The 27,905-nt window shown below is 43.1% G+C and overlaps 1 protein-coding gene across 1 annotated transcript in view; it reads right to left on the bottom strand.

The window, feature by feature from the left end:
• CAPN13 (calpain 13) overlaps positions 1-24,145 on the bottom strand; it is a gene marked incomplete at its 3' end in the record, with an annotated part of 60,417 nt that extends 36,272 nt beyond the window's left edge. Inside the window, 5 exon segments of the mRNA XM_079940780.1 lie at positions 2,685-2,815; positions 3,746-3,951; positions 7,917-7,995; positions 20,597-20,826; positions 24,089-24,145. Coding sequence (XP_079796906.1) covers positions 2,685-2,815; positions 3,746-3,951; positions 7,917-7,995; positions 20,597-20,794 — 614 coding nt within the window. The 5' untranslated portion in view covers positions 20,795-20,826; positions 24,089-24,145.
• Positions 24,146-27,905: the final 3,760 nt, after the last annotated feature.

Below are 27,905 nucleotides of genomic sequence, written 5' to 3'. Positions count from 1 at the left end.
CCCACTCTCTGCAGTCACCACAGAGACACCCAACGCAAGGGGAGGGACCCATGGCCAGCGGCCCCCTCTCAGTGTCTTCCACAGCCTTCTCTCGCTGTGTCTCCACGATGCCCACGAAGCCTGTCCCAGCAGCAGCTGGGCGTTTCGACAACGAGCTCTCCCTCTCTGCTTTACAAACACGCTCTCACAGAGCCTGCTCATGCTTCAGGGACAAGTCAACTCTTCTTAGCTCCCTTTGCTGCCAGGAAATAGAAGGGAGGGAGGGAAAGAGGGACAGCACTGTGTTCGCCACACCTGTCACTATGCGTGTCACCTGAACCCAGGAATTCTGAGAGAGCCTTCTTCTCACCCCTCGGCTTCCGCCTCATGTTGGGGAAACATCTCCATGCCTGGCAGGGATGTGAGAGGGGGAAGAATTCAGATGTCAAATCGGGATACAGAAAGGATGCTGAAAGGCTATAATTCTGAGCCACAGAGATTCCAGAAAGGATGCTAGGCAACTTACCAGACCTTGTCTCCCACTCTCCTATTTTATGACCTCTGGGGAAAAGAACCCTGCAAACAAAGATTTTTTTCCCTCCACATCTGACTCACTTGACCAATTCATTTCTGACTCCCCAGTTGCAAGAATGGTTGAAAGTTTGGGATCCACATGTTCACTCGGTATTGCCTACACCCTTGGAGGGAAAGAGGACCATCTCCACCTGGACAGGTGGGTCCTCTATGCTTGCGCTGTGGTCCCTCTGTGCCAGACACTGAGTTCCAAAAATGCAAAAAGACAAATCATTTTCCTCTAGGACTGACAGTATCAAGAAATGATGGAAAAGCACGTGACTGGGGAGGACAGACCTGATCCCAGCTTGGCCTCAAACACGGTGTGACCTTGGGCAAGTCATTTCACTGCCCCTCCCCACCCCGAGCCTCAGTTTCCTCATCTTTCAAAGAAGGTAGGGTTTGATGCTGACAGAGGCTCCGTCTAGCTCTGATGTGCTGTAATTCTATTTCATTTCCTCCTGCATTCTATAACCCCCTTCTTTGGATGGAGGGGAAAGCTTTTAAATTGCTTTGGAGTTTGAAACATTTTCTCCTGCACTAGATTTCTTCAGGCAGTGGAATGTGGATTCTGGGTCCAGTTTCCCATTTCTTTTCAAGCTGAATGACTGCTTTAGGTCAGCTGTTAACAAAAATCGGGTCAAAGTCATCATTTCATCTGCGAGTTTTCTAATTCTCCAAGTGAACTGCCACGCTCCCCGCTTTCAATAAGGAAAAAAAAAAGAGGCCCTGGAGTGGTGAGCACTGAATCCACCCCGGAAAGATAATGGCAGTGTTTGCATAAGTAGCTTAGAAGTGAATTAACCTCCCCAAACATATGGATGGCTTCATCCACCTCGCCTGTTTTCTGGGCTTCATTCTCAAATGCTAACGACCAGCTCTTCCTGACGCTGGAAATGAGCAACAGCTCTAGTTTTGCACAAGCTGGGCTCAAAAGAAAGAATGCACGAAAAGAGCCCCTGAAATGTGCTTCCAGAAGGACAAGGACTGGGGTAGTCTGCGGGGTCGTAATCACTCCTCAGGGCCCGGGACTGGATGGAGCGGGGTCTTCAGTCTTGCCAAATGATGTCACTTGATCAGACGACCGAAAACCTCAGTAGACTCAGGTTAATCGCTTACACCTGCCATCACATCACTATTCAGAGCCTTGGCTTCCGCATTTGTCATTATGAGGCATTGGTTAGGAAGATCTTTGGGGAACGCGATTCCAGGACACTCTCCGCTATTCATTTTTCTCCTGAAATGTGTGGGCCCCTGACCTTTTGTCTCCTAGCATTGGCTTCCAGCTCTGATGTGTCCCTCACTTGTGTGGGTCTTGAGGACAGCGACCTCTCACACACGCGTACTCTTGCACACCCCGCCTGAGCCAGCGTGAGCGTCTCTCCCAGCGCCCAGCACAGTGCCTGGATTATGATTAAATGCACCATACACAGCTGTTGAATAAAAGCAACCCAACCTGTCCAAGTGGAACAGGTGACTTGGGGAGTTTATAAGTCCTCGAGCTTGTTAACACCAGCAGGTAGCCCCTGCCTCATGGTGTTTGGACCATATAATAATAAACAGCTCCCGCCCTGCCCCCCAGTCATAAATGCAATCTCACGGCAGCCACACCAGGTCCCCAAGTGTCCCGCCCGGGTCACTGCTCAAATCACCCCCCCCCCATATCTCCTCTCTCTTTTCTGAAATCCTACCCATCCTTCAAGGCCTCGCTCAACGCCACCTCCTCTGTGCAGTCCCAGCTGAGTCTCTGTGAGTCAGAACTGCTGTCTCTCTCCTCTGCCCCTCTCAGCAGACTTTGAACATGATACTACATTTTATTGGGGCCCGTACACCAGCCCTTACAATAATACCGTTGTCAGTGCCTATTTCTGTCCAGCTCTGCCCTGCCCACCCCTCGCCATGTGTCTCTGGGTCCCTCCTCTGGCTCCAGCTGAGCCTTGCGCACAGTGATTATTTATAGAGGATGCCCAGCGAGGGGGCAAAGGCTCTGAAGCTCCCAGGGGCATCGCTTGCATTGAGCAGAGCCGCCGAAAGTCTTAGCGCCGGCTGGTGGGGAGCGTCAGCCGGGGCAAGTGGCTGGGCAGGCAGGGCCAGCATCCAGGCCCTGGGCAGAGGGACGGGCCCATCCTTACTTGGCGTAGGCTTTCTCCAGCAGGCTCGGCCAGAACTCTTGTTTGTTGCGAGGATTAACGAAGTACTCACTGTTCAGGACAGGTAGGCGATCGTCAATCACCACTTCCACCCACTGGCCACACTGCCAGAACTGGAGGAGAGAGAGAGGAATATATGCCTTAGTAGAGTTGGGGCAGGAGGGAGGTGCTGGCCCTCCGACCCAGGCCAAAAGATCACCACCTTTGCCACTTAACCACCACAGTGCAACAAGGAAGTCTATCCAGACCAAAATTCCAGCCCAGGTTGGCGCACGGGGGACCGGACTGTCACCTCCACTGACAGGTGAGTCACAGATCAAGTTAATCAAGGAAAATACAGCAGGGAGGACGGAGTCTTGGGCTCCAGCTGGACTTTGTGGCTGACTCCTGCCTCACTTTGGCAAGTCCTTTGAGATTCAGGCGCACTGAAGACTCTCCAGGTACATCTCGTATACAAAATGGCAGTAGGGGGAGCAGATGCTGAGTAGCAAAGGAGAATGGGAGATACAGAGTGTTGTGATGGGGAAGGAGAGCCTTTAGGGAGCTGAAGGCTTGAGAGAGGAGGCAGGATTCCAGCAGGTGGCGAGGCGCAGGGAAGGCATCCCAGATGCGGCGGCGACAGTGTGGGCGGAAGCCTAGGGGCCGAACAGTGAGGTTGCTCGGGGACTGAGCAGTTACAGCCTCACCCTGGCCCTCCTCTCCTCACGTCCAGCTGTCTCTGCCAGCAGAGCAGCCGCCATGAGGCGGGCTGGCACTGTTGCTGCTAAGCGTGCAAATGAACCAGATGCTCCTCTCCAAAACAGAGTGGTTTAATCTTCAGCATTCAACTCTTAATGGTTCACCCGGGGGCATTGCCAAATGAGGATAATTCATAACAAAGCCAGCTTTTTGGAGTTGGTTTGCTGGTCTCTGGATCAGCAACAGGGCTTCTGGCTTCAGGCCTGAGTCTTGACAAGATTCAGGCAAGCCTCCGATAGTCGGGCTTGGAGTAAAGCTGGGTGGATGCAATCCATCATCTCCTCGGTGGTGACAGGGAGACTTGCCCACAGCCGGATGTCCCAGATGTTGGGCTTTTGCATACAGATGAGGATGCACTTTCGAAGCAGGGAGGGAGACCAAGACAGAGATGTCAGTGGAGACAAGACAAAGAAGATGTCCTCGCAGTCTTTAATGACAGTGCACTGGAGCTGGTGTTGCCCCAGCTGTGGATCTGCTTCCCGACTGCAGTAAGATGCACAGGAGGGTGAGGCTGGGAGCCAACAGGGATGCTATTACAGTGAGATCGTGAAACCTGTCCGAAGCATCAGGGAAGCTAACGCTAGCTCCTTGAAGGAGGATACTAGAAGGACAGACCCATCTGGATGTGGGGTTTAATTGGATAGCAAAGTGTAGTAGGTGGTATCCAGTCAGTGGAACCGTGCTCCAGTCCTGGTTTTGTTTTTTTGTCCCGAGCAATAGATATTGGATAAGACACTTAATTCTCTGTGATTCAGTTTCCTCATCTGTCAAATGGTGGTAAGAGTAAGAGCTACCTCCTACTGGGATGGGATCAGATGAGTGTGTGAAGGTGAGATCACAGGTTTGAAACTGTTTCTCGACAGCTTTTCGTTCAGCACTGAGGTTAGTGCCTGGCACACAGTAGGCCATAAAGAATGAGTGAGTCCTGGCTTGAACGAGATCCTCTTGTTGGTTCTACCCTCACTCACATCTTCCCACACCAGTAATGCTGACCAGACTTGTTCTCCCTCTACAAAGGGAACCTCAGATAAGATCATCGTTCCCAAAAAGGATGAAAATGGCCTGACTGGTGGTCAAGAATGAGGTCACCGATCTGTGTTTCCTGGTTCACTGCTCTGGGTGAGGAGGGCTGGCGCCTGGATAATGTCTGCGCCCTTCAAGAAGCTGGCTGGTGCCATTGAGCCAGTACCCAAGTGTCTGAGGGAAACCAGAAGTGTTTTGGGCAAAGCATCCAAGTTGCCCAGGCACTGGGCCCTTTCCAGAGAAGAGTGCCCAAGCTCAGAATGATGAGATGTACAGAGGTCAGCACTTGTAGCTATTTCTGGGGAACTGTGGGACTATCTTCACCACCCAGAAGGGCAAAGCATGTCCAGCCTGGGCCTCAGTTTGTCCTCAGTTTGTCACCCCACCAACACTTGCACCCCTGAGGTGAGCCCAGACACAGCTAAACACTGCACCCTCTGGCTAACTCCTCAGTATGACCCTTGGACCAGCAACATCAGCATCCTCTGGGAGCTTGTTAGAAGACCTAGCATGCAAATAATTGGACTTCAGGAAGAGAGAACAGGATAAAGGAGGACACCCAGAAAAAAATGGAGGGAAACAGCTGAGCAGAAAAAGGAGGCAGGTCTTCAGAACGAAAGTGCTCACTGAATTCCAGGCGAGATTAATCTTGCCTGGAATTCACGCATCTGGACATTTCTAGAGAAATTTCTGAACCAAGGAGAGAGATCACCTCATATAAACTTGCAATTTGAGAGAATATGTTGCATACAAGGTCAAGAGAATAGATTAGCATTGGATTTTTCTTCTGCAACATTGGGGAAGGTACAAGACAATGGAGAAATGTTTACAGATTCTTGAGGAAAAGGAATGTAATCCAAAAATCCTAAACCCAACCGAAATATTGTTCTTAAGTAAGAGCAAATGAAAAATACTCATGTAATCTGAGAAAACTATTCAAGGAACTACTCCTACCAAATGTGGATGAAATTGGAACAAAAATCTTAAGACGAAATGAAGGCTGAAAGAAACAATGGTGAGTAATGAGTTCTGAATATGCTTTGGACAAGAAATATACTGGTAACATAGTGAAAATGAAATTGATAGTGAAAGGATATAATAGGGAAATGTAAGTAACAGGAAGCTGGAGTAGCAAAGTGAATATCGGATAAAGAGGAATTCAAGTTCAGAAGCATTAAATACAGCAAAGAGGGATATTGTGTAAGCTTTATTGCAACAACCTGAGAGCAAGAACATAAATATTTGGGCACCAAAGAATATAGAAGGAAAAGTATAAAGCCAGAACATGAGGAACCCTCCAAACTATAACTTTGGGGAAGAACTTTAACTCACTTTTTTTAGAATATGACAAATCAAATAGACAAAAAATAAGCCAAGATAGAAGAGATAATTGCAGATTACACAATCTGCAAATCAGGGAGCTTGATTCCATATATCATGGATATATTATCATGGATAATATATACTCTTCTCATATGTCCATGAAGCATCTATAAAAACTGTTGTGGACCTGGCCATGAATAAAACTTTAATAATTTCCCCAAATGTGAGAGTTTATGATGATCAGAATACTCTGATCATCATCTAATAAGTCTAAAATTCTACAACCAAGAGATGATCCCCTATAAAACTAAATCAAAACTAAAAACATCATAAAAAAGCTAAAAACATATTAACTTAAAATTAATAAAAGACATTTGATATTAAAATTGATGGATACAGAAAAGATCTGAGAAGGAAAATTTTAGTCTTAAATCTTTTATCATGAATAAAAAAAGAAAGAATATTAAGTGTATAGTTTCAGAAAACAAAAAACCAATAAAATTGACCAGGAGAAAGTAAATGGGAATTAATAAAAATAAATTGAAATTAATTATATGGAAATCAAAACCCTAAAAGAAAAAGAATAGAAAGAACAATGAAAATTGAAAGTTGAGTCATTCAAAAACTAATACAGTAGATTGGTTGGATTAAGAAGAGCTGGATTAAGAAAAAAAGGAAAAATAAAAATGTAGTTTAGGGATTAATAAAGTTGACTTAATCACAAATTAGAAGAAATAAAATAAATTTTCAGAGAATTATATAAGCAACTTTGGTGCAATAAATTTGGAACTACAGAAGAAACAGTTGGTTCTCTTGGCAAAATATAAATTTCAAGAATTAACTCTAGAAGAAATAAGAGGCCCAAGCAGATCAACAGCTATTGAACACATCAGAAGAGTTTAAGAAATCATATTTAAAAAGGAGATAGAAGGGCTTCCCTGGTGGCGCAGTGGTTGGGTGTCCGCCTGCCGATGCGGGGGACACGGGTTCGTGTCCCGGTCTGGGAGAATCCCGCGTGCCACGGAGCGGCTGGGCCCGTGAGCCACGGCCGCTAGGCCTGTGTGTCCGGAGCCTGTGCTCTGCAACGGGAGAGGCCACAGCGGTGGGAGGCCCGCGTACATAAATAAAATAGGAGATAGGTCCAGACGATTTAACTATTGCCTATTTTACTTTTAAAGAACAGATAATCAATGATTAACAGCCATTATACAAATTATTTCAGATCAAAGTAAATCTCAATAGGTTCATATTAAAACGCAAGCATAACTCCACAGTAAAAACAACGAACAATGGGAAGCCAATTCCACATGTGATACAGATGTAAAAATTCTAATAAAATTTTTAGCAAATTTAATCTAACAGTGGATTAAAAGAATGACAAACCAGGAAAGTATGTCACTAAAACCAAGAGACAGCAGGATTTTGCTCGTCACTCTTATTCAAAATTGCAACCTTCTAATTAATGCAACAAGGCAAAAGAGCAAAATAAGCTCTATAAATATTAAAAGAAGAGGCAAAATTATCTTTGTGGATAATATAACTAAAAAAAAATCCAGACACTACTAAAGAAAAAAATTAGAACTAATAAAAGAATTTGGTAAGGTGGCTAGATACAACTTAATATAAAACAAGGAATAGCTTTCCTCTTTTTAGCAACGTCTAGTTAGAAAAATCATTCATATTAGCTACAATCTTGTAAAATATCTGAGCATACATTTACCAAGATGGGTATAGCATGAATATCGAAACGTAACTATAACATTTTACTGAAGGGCATAAAACTAGTTCCCAATAAATGGAAAGATATACTGTCTTTTTGGAAAGGAATAACTACAGTAATAAAAGTTTGATTTTTCCAAATTAATACATAAATTTAATGCTGCTCTATTCTGCATCACAGTGTCTTTTCTTTTCTTTTTTTTTTTTTCTTTCTATACGCGGGCCTCTCACCGTTGTGGCCTCTCCTGTTGCGGAGCACAGGCTCCGGACCCGCAGGCTCAGCGGCCATGGCTCAGGGGCCCAGCCGCTCGGGGTCTGGGTGGGCACTGCTCTTGACCCCCCCTACTCTGAGGCTGACTTTGGGCAGCCTGCGTCAATCCAGGGCTGGGAAGGAAGAGGTTGAGTTCTTACCTGCCTCCCCCTGTTGGATGTCGAAACTGCTCACACCTTCCAGGATGAAGTGAGGCTCTGATTTACCCTTCAATAAATCCTTAGAAAAGAGGGAGAAAAGCCATGAGCATCTTTCATTCCTCTATCTCCCAGTGTGCTACCCAAGACATCACTCTCTTTGTCTTTGAGGGGTAGAGGTTACTTCTTTAAACAGGTGTTTAAAATATGAGGTAGGAAAGCTGCCCTCATTCTTCAGGTTTTATTGCTAACAGCAAGGCAGATGTCAAAAGGGTGTATATGTAACTGACCAAACAGGCAATAAATGCATAAGCAATCTGTGCCAAGAGATAAGGACTCAGGATCCTTACATCAAATGATCAGCCATCCTGGTACCAACAGCACTGTTTCATTAGGAGTTTATAAACAACCAAAAAAGAAGAGGATGCATTTACTAGAGGAAACTTTTATAAGCATAACCACGCTTTCCTTGTGAAATGTCATCTCTCAGAAGTCACTGTAGACATTCTGAGCTCCAGGTTCAAGTCCGGCCATGTGCTGTACAGGACAGAGGATGTGCATTATTCAGGCCTTTGCCCACTCCCTGGCTAACACACAGACGGATTCTGGAAGACCCCAAGCAGCCTCTAGGTTCTCCTGCTACCAGGAGCCCACAGGATTATCCTGAGCATCCTCTCTGTGCATCTCTTCCTGGCTTTCCATTGTGTGGAGTTGTATAATTTGGTAACTGTTCCTGTATCATTTCTTTTCACATTGACAAATAAGTCCCCAGAGAGCAGGGCGGCAAAGTAGATTCATCTACTCAACAGCCATGAACGTGTGGAGTCCTGTATCTTGTGAGACCTGTCAGCCCTTCGTATACTGCCGGCCAGTTTCCTGGTGGAGCCGCCAAGGGGAAAACAAAGGTGTGCGTGTCTGCAAACAAGTCAGCCAGCCCACCTCACCAGGCCTCCTCCCACCATCTTCTCTGCACATAACCAGCCCTCTCTGATGGCCAGGGCAGGGCACTCAGGCTCAGGCCCTTGCGATGGAGGCATCCAGCTGACCCTATGCCCTACCCTTGGCTGCTCAGAACCTGGGGTCTCTCTCAACACCAGCAGGAAGGGCAGCTCTCCACAGGGCCCTGGAGGGAGCAACTCTCCCAGTGTCAAAGCAACTTGGGGCACTTCAGTGGCTTTAGCTGTCCCCTCACCTTCTACTGGAAAAGGGAACTCAAGGTCTCAGTGGAGGCTAGCTGGAGATCCTCCACTCAGGGATTAAAGAAGAGGGTGGAGGCCATCAGGTTTTTGGATGGGGTAAAAAAGACAGTGTGGCTCAGCTTTCTAGACCCAGCACAGCTGCAGCTTCTTCGTCGTTTACCCCTGGTTTACCCCCATGATGGACAGAGGAGGGGTAGGTGTGCTGAGAGTGATTGAACCGAGCCTGGTGTGGAATCCTGCCTGCATTGTTCCCTGGGTGACCTTGAGCAACTTTCTTTACTTTGCTGAACCTCAGTTTCTTCATATGTAAAGTGGGAGTCAAATGAGAAAGCCATTGGTGCCCCGGCTGCTGTTACCAAACCCTCGCCGAGGACTAGATGCTTCATTCACAGTGGTCTCCCGACAGACTTGCAAAGCAGGAGTCTGCATTTTACAAAGGAGGAAGGATGTGAAATACTCAGTGTAGCATCAGACAAGGGACCTGTTCAATAAATATTGATTCCCTGTTTCTGTAATATTTGCAAAATTAAAAAGACCACACTCATGGATAAACCCAGCATCTCAAATGCATTCCTTATAAAACGAGAGAGAGCTGAATGTATACAAAAACAAGAACCATACATATGCTGTCTACAAGAGACCAACTTCAGACCTAGAGACACATACAGACTGAAAGTAAGGGGATGGAAAAAGATATTCCATGCAAATGGAAACCAAAAGAAAGCTGGAGTAGCAATTCTCATATCAGATAAAATAGACTTTAAAATAAGGACTATTAGAAGAGACAAAGAAGGACACTACATAATGATCAAGGGATCGATCCAAGAAGAAGATATAACAATTGTAAATATTTATGCACCCAACATAGGAGCACCTCAATACATAAGGCAAATACTAACAGCCATAAAAGGGGAAATCGACAGTAACACATTCATAGTAGGGGACTTTAACACCCCACTTTCACCAATGGACAGATCATCCAAAATGAAAATGAATAAGGAAACACAAGCTTTAAATGATACATTAAACAAGATGGACTTAATTGATATTTATAGGACACTCCACCCAAAAACAACAGAATACACATTTTTCTCAAGTGCTCATGGAACATTCTCTAGGATAGATCATATCTTGGGTCACAAATCAAGCCTTGGTAAATTTAAGAAAATTGAAATTGTATCAAGTATCTTTTCCAACCACAATGCCATGAGACTAGATATCAATTACAGAAAAAGATCTGTAAAAAATACAAACACATGTAAGCTAAACAATACACTACTTAATAACAAAGTGATCACTGAAGAAATTAAAGAGGAAATAAAAAAATACCTAGAAACAAATGACAATGGAGACACAACTACCCAAAACCTATGGGATGCAGCAAAAGCAGTTCTAAGAGGGAAGTTTATAGCAATACAAGCCCACCTTAAGAAGCAGGAAACAACTTGAATGAACAACCTAACCTTGCACCTAAAGCAATTAGAGAAAGAAGAACAAAAAAATCCCAAAGTTAGCTGAAGGAAAGAAATCATTAAAATCAGATCGGAAATAAATGAAAAAGAAATGAAGGAAACAATAGCAAAGATCAATAAAACTAAAAGGTGGTTCTTTGAGTAGATAAACAAAATAGATAAACCATTAGCCATACACATCAAGAAAAAAATGGAGAAGACTCAAATCAATAGAATTAGAAATGAAAAAGGAGAGGTAACAACTGACACTACAGAAATACAAAAGATCATGAGAGATTACTACAAGCAACTCTATGCCAATAAAATGGACAACCTGGAAGAAATGGACAAATTCTTAGAAATACACAACCTGCCAAGACTGAATCAGGAAGAAATAGAAAATATGAACAGACCAATCACAAGCAATGAAATTGAAACTGTGATTAAAAATCTTCCAATAAACAAAAGCCCAGGACCAGACGGCTTCACAGGCAAATTCTGTCAAACATTTAGAGAAGAGCTAACACCTATCCTTCTCAAACTCTTCCAAAATATAGCAGAGGGAGGAACACTCCCAAATTCCTTCTATGAGGCCACCATCACCTTGATACCAAAACCCGACAAGGATGTCACAAAGAAAGAAAACTACAGGCCAATATCACTGATGAACATAGATGCAAAAATCCTCAACAAAATACTAGCAAACAGAATCCAACAGCACATTAAAAGGATCATACACCATGATCAAGTGGGGTTCATTCCAGGAATGCAAGGATTCTTCAATATACACAAATCAATCAACGTGATACACCATATTAACAAATTGAAGGAGAAAAACCATATGATCATCTCAATAGATGCAGAGAAAGCTTTCGACAAAATTCAACACCCATTTATGATAAAAATCCTCCAGAAAGTAGGCATAGAGGGAACTTTCCTCAACATAATAAAGGCCATATATGACAAACCCACAGCCAACATCGTCCTCAATGGTGAAAAACTGAAAGCATTTCCACTAAGATCAGAAACAAGACAAGGTTACCCACTCTCACCACTCTTATTCAAAATAGTTTTGGAAGTTTTAGCTCCAGCAATCAGAGAAGAAAAGGAAATAAAAGGAACCCAAATCGTAAAAGAAGAAGTAAAGCTGTCACTGTTTGCAGATGACATGATACTATACATAGAGAATCCTAAAGATGCTACCAGAAAACTACTAGAGCTAATCAATGAATTTGGTAAAGTAGCAGGATACAAAATTAATGCACAGAAATCTCTGGCATTCCTATACACTAATGATGAAAAATCTGAAAGTGAAATCAAGAAAACACTCCCATTTACCACTGCAACAAAAAGAATAAGATATCTAGGAATAAACCTACCTAAGGAGACAAAAGACCTGTATGCAGAAAATTATAAGACACTGATGAAAGAAATTAAAGATGATACAAATAGATGGAGAGATACACCATGTTCTTGGATAGGAAGGATCAACATTGTGAAAATGACTCTACTACCCAAAGCAATCTATAGATTCAATGCAATCCCTATCAAACTACCACTGGCATTTTTCACAGAACTAGAACAAAATATTTCGCAATTTGTATGGAAACACAAAAGACCCCGAATAGCCAAAGCAATCTTGAGAACGAAAAACGGAGCTGGAGGAATCAGGCTCCCAGACTTCAGACTATACTACAAAGCTACAGTAATAAAGACAGTATGGTACTGGCACAAAAACAGATATATAGATCATTGGAACAGGATAGAAAGCCCAGAGATAAACCCACACACATATGGTCACCTTATGTTTGATAAAGGAGGCAGGAATGTACAGTGGAGAAAGGACAGCCTCTTCAATAAGTGGTGCTGGGAAAACTGGACAGGTACATGTAAAAGTATGAGATTAGATCACTCCCTAACACCATACACAAAAATAAGCTCAAAATGGATTAAAGACCTAAATGTAAGGCCAGAAACTAGCAAACTCTTAGAGGAAAACATAGGCAGAACACTCTATGACATAAATCACAGCAAGATCCTTTTTGACCCACCTCCTAGTGAAATGGAAATAAAAACAAAAATAAACAAATGGGACCTAATGAAACTTCAAAGCTTTTGCACAGCAAAGGAAACCATAAACAAGACCAAAAGACAACCCTCAGAATGGGAGAAAATATTTGCAAATGAAGCAACTGACAAAGGATTAATCTCCAAAATTTACAAGCAGCTCATGCAGCTCAATAACAAAAAAACAAACAACTCAATCCAGAAATGGGCAGAAGACCTAAATAGACATTTCTCCAAAGAAGAAATACAGACTGCCAACAAACACATGAAAGAATGCTCAACATCATTAATCATTAGAGAAATGCAAATCAAAACTACAATGAGATATCATCTCACACCAGTCAGAATGGCCATCATCAAAAAATCTACAAACAATAAATGCTGGAGAGGGTGTGGAGAAAAGGGAACACTCTTGCACTGCTGGTGGGAATGTGAATTGGTCCAGCCACTATGGAGAACAGTATGGAGTTTCCTTAAAAAACTACAAATAGAACTACCGTATGACCCAGCAACCCCACTAGTGGGCATACACCCTGAGAAAACCATAATTCAAAAAGAGTCATGTACCAAAATGTTCATTGCAGCTCTATTTACAATAGCCCGGAGGTGGAAACAACCTAAGTGCCCATCATCGGATGAATGGCTAAAGAAGATGTGGCACGTATATACTATGGAATATTACTCAGCCATAAAAAGAAACGAAATTGAGCTATTTGTAATGAGGTGGATAGACCTAGAGTCTGTCATACAGAGTGAAGTAAGTCAGAAAGACAAATACCATATGCTAACACATATATATGGAATTTAAGAAAAAAAAATGTCATGAAGAACCTAGGGGTAAGACAGAAATAAAGACACAGACCTACTGGAGAACGGACTTGAGGATATGGGGAGGGGAAAGGGTGAGCTGTGACAAAGCGTGAGAGAGGCATGGACATATATACACTACCAAACGTAAGGTAAATAGCTAGTGGGAAGCAGCTGCATAGCACAGGGATATCAGCTGGGTGCTTTGTGACCACCTGGAGGGGTGGGAGGGAGGGAGACGCAAGAGGGAAGAGATATGGGAACATATGTATATGTATAACTGATTCACTTTGTTTTAAAGCAGAAACTAACACACCATTGTAAAGCAATTATACCCCAATAAAGATGTTAAAAAAAAAAAACCGAAAGAGAATAAAAACGTGGATTACACAGTCAACTCTTAGATATTAGAAAGACCAAAAGAGCCTCACAAACATAGGCGGAAAGAAATGATAAACAGAACAACTGGTGAATTACAAAATAGAAACACAGCAAGATCAGTAACGCAAATATTGAATACATTGTATTTGGGGAGAAGGTTTACTTAGACCCAACCTTTGGCTAATATGCTAGAGAAACCCAAATAAAATTAGAAATAGAAAGGAGGTTTTAGCAGTATAAACACATGATGTAAAATTCTATACTAATCAGTTTAAGCATACTGATGATTTTCTGACAAGAATTAACATGGCCAAAATGATCCAAGTTGGTAAATAACCTGAAAATCAATAACCTTGAAACAGTATTTTTAAATGATCAAAGAATATCTCCCTATTATCTCTGTCAAGGCTTCTAAGCTCAAAATTTTCTTGCTGAATTCTCTCAAACTTTTAGAAAATAATTCCTGTGTCGCTTACAGTTTGTGTTTAAAAAAAGAAAGAATCCTGCAACCGGTTATTTTAAGAAGTCAGCACAGCCTGGATGCCCAACCTGAGAGAGAGAAACACACACACACACACACACACACACACACACACACACACACACACACACATCACATCACAGACTGATTTCATTTACGGAAATATACTGAAATAAATACCTGGCAAATGAATCAACAATAAATTATACAACTAACCCACTACCATTAAGTAGGGTTTGCCATAGAAATGCAGGATGCCAGGATGGTTTCCTATCAGGATATCTAATGGTATAAAATACCATTTACATGGGCCAAAGGAGAAACAATTGCAATCTTTCCAATAAATGCCTTGAAGGCATTTGATAAATGCACAACTTTCTCTGATTTACCAAAATAACAAAATCGAAAATGAAAAAACCCAAAATTTTAGTTAATTAGGAATAGAAAGATACTTTATGAAAATTAAAGGATAATTATTTCAAATCAAAAATCAATTGTCAACATCAAATTTATGGGCAAACACTAGAATTGTGTGCATAAAAGTTAGGTACCAAACTAGCATTTTTTTATCTCCTGTCCTGAGCTGCCTGTTCCTTCCTCACTCTGGGCTTCAGAGGGGTCCTGGGTGATCCAAAAAGAGCAAAGGTAGGAGGAGACAGAAATTATACCCAGAAGCATTTCAGTCTGCTGGGCCGACTTTCTGAGACCAGGCCCACAGAGAAAATAGATCAAGATGGTTGGTAGATAAAAATCCCCTGGCTCTGGGCAGGTCCCCTGTCACTAGGTGGGCTGGGCACACCAGGGCAGTTAGAGAATGTGGTAAGACTGGTGATGGGCAGTCTGTACCCCGAGTGTGATTCAGAATCACGCAGGAGCTTCGCAGACATGGAGACTGCTGCAGGCCGCCCCCCATGACCTGGATTTAGTAGGTCAGATGGAGGTAGAGTTCAGGATCCACACAGCTCCTCAGGTGATTCTGAGGCCCAGCCAGGGCAAGGAGCAGGTTCAGAGAGGTTGAGTGATTTATCCTAGGTCCCACAGGAATCAGGCTGTGCACCAGGCACTCCGCTCCCATAATGCCTTCCCCATGGACCACACTGGCAAGCAGGGTCTTCAGTGTTTTCTGACTCTGTGAGATGGACTGGCCCTTTGAGGTCTCTGCAACATCATTTGTACAGAAGGAAGCTGTGATAGTTCATTTTCTGTGCCAATTTGACTGGCTCATGGGGTACCCAGATTTTTGGCTACACACTATTTCTAAGGAGTGTTAGCATTTGAATCAGTGGACTCAGTAAACGAGATTGCCCTCCCCAATATGGATGGACATCATCCAATGTATTGAGGGCTTGAATAGAACAAAACATAGAGGAAGGGAGAATTCACCCCTTCTCAGCCTGACTGCTGAGCTGGGACATTGGTCTTCTCCTGTCCTGGGACTGGGAATTACATCATCAGCCCCCCTCGTCCTCAGGCCTTCCCACTTGGACTAAACTACACCATCAGCTTCCCTGGGTCTCCAGCTTGCAGATAGCAGATCTTGGGACGCCTCAGCCTCCATAATTATGTGTGCCAATTCCTCATAATAAATAAATCAATAGGATATATCTATATAGCTCCTGTTGGTTATGTCCTGTAGGAGATCTCGACCTCTCCCCTCTCCTCCTCCCTCTTCCCCTCTGCATCCACACCCATAACCCATACCTGAAGTGGTACCAAACAAGGCACTCCCCTGCAGTTGTCTCTGGAGGTGTCCCTTCCAACACGGCATCACTTCCTATGTTTTGGACAGCGATTCCTGTGTTCTTGTCAAAGGCTCCTCATGCCCTCCCCGAGATGGTGTGCTGCTCTTGGATGAGGAAACACCCGGTTTAGCGTGTTGGTCTTCAGACACAGGCCCTTTCAGCCGGTGGCCACAATTCAGGCTGCGCCAGGTGGCAGCGTCACTCCCTTTTCTATTTTTGCTAGAGAACTTTGCTTTACTGGAATCAGAGTTCTTTGGCTCCGTGGCAACTGGCTGTTGGCATGCTCTCCTTCTGTCGCCTTCTGCTACCTGTTGCCTTCACAGCCTACATTCAGAGCGCCACTTTGTTAACCCCTTCCTTTCCGGAATAACTCATGCTGAAACCAAGGTGAATCATTTATAGTAAATGATCCTTTCGGAAACTCTGCTCCGGCTACTTGGAAGATGAACGTCGGTGTCTAGGTAGGCAACACTTCATTCTGGGATGGCCACAGGCCAAAATCCACAGTGGGGCTGGGTGCTGAGTCCTGAACATGTTTTGGGCCCCCAGCCCATTCTTCAGTTGAGAAATGAACATGTTTTTCACTAAAGAATGGGGACAAAGATGAAATTTCAATTCCTCAGTCTGACGCAGTGGCAACTCTGCTGTGAAGATCTACGTCTACAATTCTGTGTCTTCCAATATGGTAGCCACAAGCCATATTGGCGACTTACATTTAAATAAAATAAAATAAAATTAAATTAAATCAAATCTGCAATACCTCAGTCACACTAGCCCATTTCAATTGTTCAATACCAACATGTGACTAGTGGCTACTGTATTGGCAGAAAGGACATTTCCATCATTGCAGAAAGTTCTATTGGACAGTGCTGATCTACTGAATGAGGATAATAATATTATCTATCTCATAGGCCTGTTATGGTAATTAAATGAAATGTTGTATGTAAAGTGCTTAGATTAATACCTAGCATAGGTACATGCTTGAGAAATGGAATTTGTTATTATTCATGAAATAAAATTTTTAGAAGAAAGTGACTCTAAGTCCCAAATTCAGTTCAGGGAAATATCACGTAGGGTCTCCAGGTATAAGTGTAATTCTCAGCATTGTCTCTTGCTGAGGCTGGTGTTGCAGGAAACATTGAGGAGGATGAGGAGTTGGATCCTTTCAGTGCCATTTGCTCCAGGCACAGTCACAGGCATTTACAGAACCTGACTGCCTGCTGGTGGGGGGAGGGGAGGGTGTGGGGAGTGGGTTACCAACTCCTCAAACCCAGAGAAGCTGAAGGAGGCAACAGAAGGAGCTTCTACAGCAGCAAAATGGATTAGGGTTAATTGTTAGAGAGAGGGAAGACAAGAAGAAGGAAGAGGTAGGCGAAAGGAGAGAGAGAGAGAACATGAACTATGGGATGGATGCGAAGCAACTTTTCTTCTTCATGAGGTGTAGAAAGCTGAGCCTAGTTTCATGCCCCTGACTCTTGCACTGTTGTTGAACCTGCCTAGCCTAGATGAGTACGCGAGGTAGAATGATACCTATGATGGTTTAAGAGTTGCCTAGAGTATGAAGCTTTCCCATTACCTAGAAAAGCCTAGAAGGCAGACATGGCCTAAGGAGCCTTGCTGCCACCTCAGCCATTATATAACTGAAGTTTAGGGGATGCCAGTCAGGCCTCTGGTTAGGCACTGAGCAAGCTTTGGATTGGGAGGCAACCTTCTAACAGTGATAGGCAAGAAAATGTGAGAAGAAAGGCACTACGCACGCTCCCTGCCAGGCTACCCTGGCCTCCCCAAATGGTTTCCTCTGACCCACATTTCTCCTTAAAAGTGTTTGCTGAAAATGGCTGAAGACTGAAGCTGAGATGACTGGACAGTGAAAGCCCAAGAAATCCCAGAGGATGGTCCCTGTGGCTGCTACTCTATGCCGTCCCTCCCAAATCAGTCATAGTAACAATAGCTAGTGTTTAGTAAGTGCTTACAATGTGCTAGACAATGTTCTAAGTATTGTCTTCATTCATTCCTTAAAATAATCTTGTTAGGTACTGGTACCATTTTTATCCTCATTCTTTTCACCTATAAAAATGGAAAGGAGGGCAGAAGATAGACAGGGATTGATTCCATTACCCAGACAAAGTAGAAGATTCTATCGGTGCACAAGGTATTATGAGCAGCAAACGGGAGCCTAAAATACATCACGAGCTTATGATGAAGCCTTACAGGAGGCGATACAGTTGTGGTGTTAGGAATATGTCTCAGAGCCAGACTCCAGGGCTCAAATCCCAGCTCTAACACTTTAGACAGGTCACTTAATTCTCTGTTTCTGTTTCTCAACTGTAAAATGGGGCTAATAATAGTACCTCCTCATAGAGTTATTATGAGGATTCAGTGAGTCAAGTAAAGCCAGGCCTGCCATGTGGTCAGCACTATCTAAGTGTTGGCCATTACAGGTAGGATTGCTCCATGCTGGCTGGAGCTTCTCCTTCAAGGCTCTTTTCAGTCACAGCTGTGAGCTGTGGCAGTTGAGGACGTCACCATGTTTAAGGGGTGAGTACATCAGCTTTCTCCTCCACCATCTTACTTGGAAAACAGGTCAACTCAAGAATCCTCTATTACACATGTAGCGCTTGAAACCCATTTCAGGTGCCTGTGGACAGAATCATTCATTCACTCACTTATTCATTCACCCAAGTCCTAACAGAATCCTGTGGGGCACACAATCCTATGTGAGGAATAGTACCATATGTGGAGTCAGAAATTTTAGTTTAAATCCTGGCTCTTTCCCTCACTCACTGTGTCACATTGTGCAAGTCACATCACCTGTCTGAACCTATTCTCTCATAAAACTGGGAAAGAACATGAGACAAAGTAAGAGAAGACACATGGAAAGCTCTGGAAAATACTATACAAGCATAAGTGCTGACAGTTGTGATAAGGGATACAAAGAGATATGACATATCCACATATACATTATACAAGAAATGTTGGAATGAAAAATGACCCCCTGGTAGAGCCTTTGGATGGGTAAAAGAAGAACGGGAGTAAAGAGTATCTGGCCCCTGGCTGCCTCTGTTTTGGGTTCCTGGAATGATTCTGTGTGAGTCATTTCATTTCTGTTTGCCTCAGTTTCTCCTGGACCTCAAAAGACATCACAGTTTGAGATGTTGCTGGAATTAGATAATAAAAAACTCTCAACGCTTTCTAAATAAAAATGTTATAAATTCTTTAACACTATAAATATGGTCTCACATCTATTGCTCAGTACCTTGTGAAAAAAAAAAAAAAACATTCTAAAAGAACCTCATCTGAAAATAACAAAGGGAGAAAAATATAATCCTTCCAAGCTCTAAATAGAGTTCTCTGCTCAGCTCTCCTTAGAAGTGAAGTCCACAAGTAGGGAGTCATTGTTGGGGACTTACTGTCTCTGGATGGTAAGATGGATTCTAGAAGCTTGAAGCACCCCCATCTTAACGAAGTAGCATCCTAAGCCCCACCTGATCCCCACTCACCCTCCCCTTCCCCAAAGCTACAAATTGGTCCTGAGTTAGGACAGGAGTTGTTACCTCTAGAGTTTCCGTCTTGTTCTCTGTCATCAGAAAATACCTATTCTGTATAACCTAACCTGGCTTTATTGAGTGTGTTGCACAGAGTGCTTGGCATTTCAGTCGCATTCAGTAATGCTTGCTGAAATCATAATCATCAGCTTACTAGACATTAGATTCTCTCCTCTTATTCTAGGTTCTGCTGGCTGCTTTTGGAAGCATGAACAGGAGGTTTGAGCATCAGGGCCCTCAAAGTGGCCCTTAGCCAGGTCCTTTGCGTCAATGAAAATGATATTATGAGAATGTCCAGTGGGCTGAGAAATTTCCCTTGGAGCTTCAGGCCCTGAAACTGAGATAGTTCTAGAAAAAACCAACAGGGCTCACCTGGCTTCAAGGTGGAGTTAGTGGTCGTCGACTGGGGTGGGGGAGTCGGGGGGTTTGAACATTGCCGTGAAATACCTCCCTAATTTTACAGCTGATGTTCACAACTCTTTCATAGGTGATCAGCCTTTACAAGATTGAAAATACAAATATACACGACAGAGGCAAGGCAACTGCTGAAATTCATCCTATTATATAAGTGACTGACATGTTATCTTCCCTTTGAGTAAATTCTAATAAGGAAAGAAAAAAGATAAAGACAGTGATACCTGACAGATTAAAGAATGATGAAGACTGACAGAGGGGCTCATTTACGGAGATTGAAGAGACCCCACAGCTACTACTACAAGCCTCCTACCCATGCATTCCCATTTTTCATGTGGGAATCCTGAGGCATGTAACCTAGTGACATGCTGTCTTAGAACTGGGGTCCTGCTTCCTGGTACAGGGTCATTCCATCCCACTGTGGATACAACTCTGTAGCTGAGGGACCAGATGAACTTCAGTCTCCTTCCAGTTTGAGTTGGGCCAGCCCTGAAAACCAGGTCTCAGGCCCCTCATTTCACGGGGAGGCACCATGGGAGGCAGCATGTCAGAGGGTCCAGGAGCTGGGCGCGTCCCTAGAGAGGAGGTTCACTTACCTTTGGCCGCATCCAGCTTAGGCTGGAGAGGTTTTTTCCCTTGAGCAGCTGTAGACCTATGGAATAAGTCTCAGCAGGGAATGTCTCATCCTCACACAGCAGGCCTCTGTTTAGGCAATAATCCCGCAAGGAGTAAAAGTCCTGTTGCCTGAACTTGATGATGGGGGTCTTGGCTAGAAGCTTCTGGTTGTGCGCCATGACTCTTCTTGGAAGAGGTATAAGGTCTTTCCCTTTCAGTGAGAAAAAAGATATTTTTAGGGGTAAGCCATCAAGTCCTTTGCATCATTAGATGTGAACCCTTGAAAGGCACTCAGATGTCCCCCACTTTTACAAGTGAGGGGACTGAGACCCAGATCAGTGCTATCCCTGGTGACACAGCCAGTTGGTAGGTGAGCCCGGACTACAATCCCAGCATCCTTCCTTCTAGTTCAGTTTTCAGGCTGCTGTACTGAACAGCTTCTCAGGATGCTCTTACGTGCGTGAGAGACTATTCATACATGAATGAACATTTATTGAGGGCTGACTTTACACCAAGCACTTTTCTGAATGCCGGCAATCCAAAGATAAATATGACACGATCTTTATCCCCTGGGGGCTCATTATCAAATGGGAAAAATAGATTAGACATTTCAACAACAAGCTCTCATTCAACAGCAACTGTCTAATTAAAAATGTGTACAGAGTCCTGTGGATGGATATAAAGAGGAGAAGCTAGGAACTGCCGAGGAAAGTCTGGGGTGGTTCTCCCACAAGCACTGACGTTGGAATTGGCCTTGAGGGAAGAAGAATTTGCCAGGTGGAGAACTGGCAGGTAGGTTAAGAAAAAAAAAAAAAAAGTCCCTTCAGGTGCCCTGAGTAGCAACTACATGGAGGACCAGGAACTGGATTGGAGAAGTCATGGGTGTTAGAGGGGGTGGGAGGGGCTGGAGAGGCAGTGGAGTGAGGGTTGGGAGTAGAGAGTTTTGGCAGACAAGGCCAGGAAGGTAGGCTGGAAAACTGGACTGCTTTCGTTTTATGCCCTGCAAGCACTGCAGGGCCACTGAAGAGGTGGCTTATGGTCAGATCTGTGTATGGGATCGTGGAGCAAGTTGGAGGCCATACAGCGGGATGGGGAGGGTCTGAGACGGGGCAGAGGCTCGGAGGCTGCTGCGTATTTGTCCACGGGAGAGACAGTGTTAGAGCAGTGGTAGTGAAGATGGTGGAGAGACAGATTCCAGAGTCATTTTTTAGGTCGAACCCATAGGATCCGATGATGAATATAGGGGCGGGAGGTTGAGGATGTGGGGGAGGAAGAAGAGGCAGTGCAGTGAACAATCAAATGAGCTTTGAAGTTTGCTCTCTGCTCTCACCACCTACCTGCCGGTTCTGCAATAGTACGTTAGTATTCAAGCCCGTGAACCTATCTCTCCACCTGTATGGATTAATGATACCAATCTCAGAGGGTTTATTGCTGTATTAAAGGACATTGGACCTAACAGACTGAACAGAGTGACTGGCAAACAGCAGCCACTCAGTAAATGTTGGCGTCCTAATTTCTCTAAAGAGCAGTCAAGGTAGCCTGGGTTTTCTTGTCCAGGAAGCCACTGGGGTGTAATTGATGCCATTTACCAAAACATGCATCACATCCTCCATCTGCAAGGCAAGCTGGCTTGGATCTGAATCCTAATCCACACTTACTAGCTGTGGGACTTGAAAAACCTCTTTAGCCCATAAAGTCGTGCTTTTCAATCTTCTTTGACCAGGGTCTATAAAGGTGACACAAAAGACCGGAAGGTCCGTATGTCCTATCCACAACCACTTCACAGCGAAAAAGGAATCAGGTAATGATAAAGAACTGGAAAGGAACATGAAAGAACAACTCATAAAGAAAGAATATGAGCTTACAATCAGGATCTTGGATCACAGAAAAAATATGCAAACTTAAAAAATAACATAATTTTCTTACGGTTAACATATAATAGTAGTATGTTGCAAATTATTTAGATAACACAAATTCATCGGCAAAATAGCACCAATAAGTATCACTGTACACACATATTTGGAGGGAATGATGCATACAATTATCTAGCAAAAGAGATAAGAATAATTTATATTTGAACTATTAGGTTGGACCATATGAAACTGCCATTTCTATAGGTCAAAAATGGTTGAATATAGTCAGTATCATATGGTTTAACCTAAGGTAAAAGTGATTGAATATGAGCAATTTCCTTTGGTTTAGCCCAGTATGATATATACATTTCTTCAATCTGGCTCTTGGAAAATAACAGGTGAAAATACGTCAGTGTACCTCACCACTCCCTGTAGGGTTAAGAGGAGAACCTACAACAAACTACATAAATAGTGATAAAGCTGAAATAACAGTAAGGTATCGCTCAAGAACAAGAAAATGTTAACAGAAGTTGGCTGCCAATTGAAGACAACGGCAATGACACCTGATAAGGGAGAGTTGTGAAAACCATGGATCCACCATCTGTACACATCCTTAGGGATAGTGGAGTCAATACAACACTGCCAAGCCACCCACCTACAATCATGAGACTGTTATTAAGCAGCTCTTAACTGCAGGTAAAAATGAGTCTGAACAGTTTGGCTTGACTTCTCTATCAGAATCTTGCAAAAGGGCCTTATAATTGGGGGTCAGTTCCCAGGCTCATCTGCAGGGCCCTCACTGCCCACCACTGGGCAGTGCACCAGCTGACTTTAGGAATCCCCCTTCTAAGACTCACTTCCCTCCTTTGTGAAATGGAGATGCCATTAAAATGCATGTTATAGAGTTGTTGGAAGACTCAGACAAAACCATGCTTGTCGAATACTTAGCACTGTGACTGGGAAGCAGAAAGCAGTCAGTCGACAGTGGTTATTAGTATAATTAACATTCTTATCATTTTGGCCATGAAAGGATGGTGCAGAAGCCCCACACCCTCTAAGAGGAGGACCTGCTCTTATGAATGACAGGCCAGGCTCAGAGGGGCCTGCAGGGGTGAGGGCCAGGGGTGGGACATCAGATCTGTGCCCTCAGTTCAGCTACTGCTCTGAGAGCCCAGAAAGGAAGGAGAAGGCTCTGGGGGACAGGCGGCAGGTCTGGGTGTCCGCTGCTGGAGGAGGTGGTCTGCCGCTTTGCGAAGAAGGAGAATCTTGATGTGGAAAACAGAAGACAGGCTGGAAAGGCAGCCTCCACCTGCACAGACCTCACACCTACTGGGCTCACCTTCTTGCTCTCCAAATTGCTAATGGCTTTCCCAGGGAACAGCCTGTAGACTCACTTTCTCAGGCAGGAAGGGTTTACAGAATTTGACATCTTGCTTGTGTGTGCAGCAGAAAAGGCCAAACAATTTTCCCACCTGTCACTTTGCGGAGGGCTCTTTGGTTTATTTCTTTTCTTCTATGTCCTACTTGCCTCACTTTGCAAAAAAAAAAAAAAAAAAAAAAAAAACAAAGGCAGGAGAAGACTCTGCTCTCTTGATAAAGAAAGAAAGATAGAAGGTCTACCTGATATTCAGGATAAAAACCAGTCTTGCTGCTGGGGTATCTCTTGGGTCTAGTGAGAAAAATGGCACAGGAGCTAGAAAAATGGCAAAAAGAGTTGATATCAAGTTATTTTTTTTAAATTGAAATATAGTTGATTTACAATATTGTGTTAGATTCAGGTGCACAGCAAAGTGATTCAGTTATATATATTTATATATATATTAGATTCTTTCCCATTATAGGTTATTATAAGACATTGAATACAGTTCCCTGTGCTCTACAGTAAATCCTTGTTGCTTATCTATTTTACATATTATAGTTTGTATCTGTTAATCTCACACTCCTAAATTTATCCCTCCCCCCTCCCTTTCCGCTTTGGTAACCAGCTTGTTTTCCATGTCTGTGAGTCTGTTTCTGTTTTGTATATAGATTCATTTGTATTAATTTGTAGATTCTATGTATAAGTGATATCTTATCGCTTAACATTTGTCTTTCTCTTTCTGACTTACTCCACTTAGGATGATATTCTCTAGGTCCATCCATATCACTGCAAATGGCAATATTTCATCCTTTTTTATGGCTGAGCAATATTCCATTGTATATGTATATATCTTCTTGAACCATCTGTTGATGGGCACTTGGGTTGCTTCCATTTCTTGGCTAATATAAACAGCAGTGCTATAACAGTGGGGTACCTATATCTTTTTGAATTAGAATTTTCATCTTTTCCAGATATCTGCACAGGAGTAAGATTGCCAGATCATACGGTAGCTTTATTTTTAGTTTTTTAAAGAACCTCCATACTGTTCTCCATAGTGGCTGCACCAATTTACATTCCCACCAACAGTGTACAAAGGTTCCCTTTTCTCCACACCCTCTCTAGCATTTATTATTTGTAGACTTTTTGATGATAGCCATTATGACCAGTGTGAGGTGGTACCTCATTGTGGTTTTGATTTGCCTTTCTCTGATAATTAGCGGTATTGAATACCTTTCATGTGCCTGTTGGCCATCTGTATGTCTGCTTTGGAGAAATGTCTACTTAAGTCTTCTACCCATTTCTTGGTTTTTTTTTTTTGATATTGAGTTGTATGCACAGTTTGTATATTTTGGACACTAACTGTTAAAGTTCTTAAGGTGAGAACTGTGTGAGCTAGTGAATCAAGCCTCAGAACTAGGATGAGAAGCAGGTAAGAGGTATATAGTTGGTGGTTCAAGCCTGTTCTTCTGCTCCCATCAGTGCCTATAAAATGAGTTTGATTCAGTCCTTCCCTCTGTCCTCTATTGATATGGGCAACTGTGTTAGTCTGCTCTGGATGCAACAAAATGTCACTGACTGGGGGGCTTAAACAACAGACATTTTCTTCATCACATTTCTGGAGGCGAGAAGTCTAAAATCTGGAAGTCAGCATGGTCCAGTTCTGGTGAAGACTCCCTTCCTGGCTTACAGGCAGCAGCCTTCTTGCTGTGTCCTCACATGGCAGAGAGTGGCAGAGAGAGAGGGAGACTTCTCTCTCTCTCATTTTCTCTTCGTATAAGGCCACAGGCCTACTGGAGTAGGGCCCTAGCCTTATGACCTCGTTTAACCTTAGTTACCTGCATAAACGCCCTTTTTCCAGATACAGTCACATGGAGGGTTAGGGCTTCAAACCCTAATTTTGGGGAAACACAATCAGTCCACAGCAGTGACTAACCCCGGGCTGTACAAACAACTCTCGTGACCCCAGCTGCATATTTCAGGGAGTGTGCGGATCAAAGAGGACCTGGGGGCCTACCAATACTTAGATCTTAGTATCTTTGGTCTGCCAACACCTCGTGCCAGGCCTGGCATGCAGTAGGTATTCTATAAAAATCTTATGAGTGTTGGTGGAATGAATGTCACATGTCAACTATTCTCAAGCATGTTCCGTGGAGAAGTCTCCATGAATAACAAATTATGAGGTCAAACTGTTTTGGAAAATATTTCATATTGAATAGACTTTATGAAGATTCACAAAAGACTCCAAGAAGTCCTTCAATAAAGAAACTAATTTAAGTTTGCTTTCAGTGTTTCAGACATATATAACCAGCAAGTCTTTTTATTGGCAAGTTCTTATTAATGTGTGGAGAAGATGTACAAAAGTTAAAAGACTTCAGAAGAAAAAAAAGCCCCAAAGTTAAATGACTGCAGAAGATCCCAGCTCAAGTCCTTATTCTGCCCCTTATTAGCCATATGAGCCTGAGGAAGTTTTCTAAGCACTTAGAACTTCAGTTTCCTCTTCTGTCAAATGGGTATAATGATACTTTGTTGAATAAAATGAAAAATATGTGGGAAGGGATTTAAATCATGAAGCATTATACAAAGATATTATTTATTTCTCTGACTCCAATAATCTTGTTCTAACCTTTCTTGTATTGCTCCCACTCAGAGATGGATAGTTGTAAGAATACACAGCTGGATGATCCAACTACTTCTGCCTGGACACAGGATTAAGGGCACTTATCCCACAAACAAGACGTGCCCCCCCCCTCCGTTGGTGTTCTACATGGAAGTTCACAGACTGGGTTATCTTTGGAAATGGAGAAGATAAACATGTATGGGTGTGTGTATAAATGCTCTTAGAAATAACTTTAATATATACCAAGACAATTTCCTGTGAATTTTCCTAATGCTTTTTTTTTTTTTTTTTTGAAGAGTAGTCATCACCCTCTCAAGACAAGTGAGCTTCAGACATATTTAAGAACAGGATTTTTTTCCCCCAGTGGGTCTCTCAGTTAATAGAAATCTTCCTAAGGATGGTTTAACAATAGGTAACCAAACTCTTTAAACCATACAAACCAACACATTCTTTAATTTTTAAATTAGGTCACTTTAGATACATATAAGAGAATATGTAAGCTATATAGGTTATAAAATATCATAATCTCATGAACACCCATGAGCCTACCACCAAGGTTATGAACTTACCAATACTTATGAAGGTACCTATGATTTCCTCCCTGATGCCACTCCCTCACCTCCCCCAGAGGAGGCCAACATCAGAATGTTGTGTTTATCCCTCTCTTGCTTTTATTGAAAAAATAGCTTTATCACATATTTATGCATCTCTACATTGCCTTGTTTTACTTTTGCTTGTTTTTCAAAAAAATTACACAGGGGGCTTCCCTGGTGGCGCAGTGGTTGAGAGTCCGCCTGTCGATGCAGGGGACACGGGTTCATGCCCCAGTCTGGGAAGATCTCACATGCTGCGGAGAGGCTAGGCCCGTGAGCCGTGGCCGCTGAGCCTGTGCATCCGGAGCCTGTGCTCCCCAATGGGAGAGGCCACGGCAGTGAGAGGCCCTCGTACCACACAAAAAAAAAAAAAAAAAAAGAAAGAAAGTAAAGAATAGAACCACAGGGTGACACGTGATGTGATATCAAAAGGTCTGACTTATGTGTAATTGAAGGTCCAGAAGGAAAGGATCAAGATACTAGGGCAGAAAAAGCATTTGAAGAAATAATGGCCCCAAACTCCCCAAATTTGATGATAAATTTATGAATTCAAGAAGCAAGCAAAGTAAGAAAACCATAACTAAACACATCATAATCAAGCTGTTGAAAACTAAAGATAAAGAAAAAATCTTGAAAGAAAGTAGAGAAAAATAACACATTAAATAGAGGGAACAGTGGTGACAATGATGACAAATTTGTCATCAGAAGCCATGGAGGACAGAAAACAGTGGAATAACTTTAAAGCACTGGAAGAAAGAGATGTCAACCTGGAATTCTATATCCAGTGAAGATTTCAAGAATAAAGGTAAAATAAAGACATTTCAGATAAACAAAAACTAAGAGAAACCATGTAGAGACATGCCTCAG

Source organism: Stenella coeruleoalba (genome assembly GCF_951394435.1).
Source record: "Stenella coeruleoalba genome assembly, chromosome: 13".
Taxonomy (NCBI): domain Eukaryota; kingdom Metazoa; phylum Chordata; class Mammalia; order Artiodactyla; family Delphinidae; genus Stenella; species Stenella coeruleoalba.
Note: the sequence above shows the minus strand (reverse complement) of the source record. Positions and strands in the feature narration are given on the sequence as shown.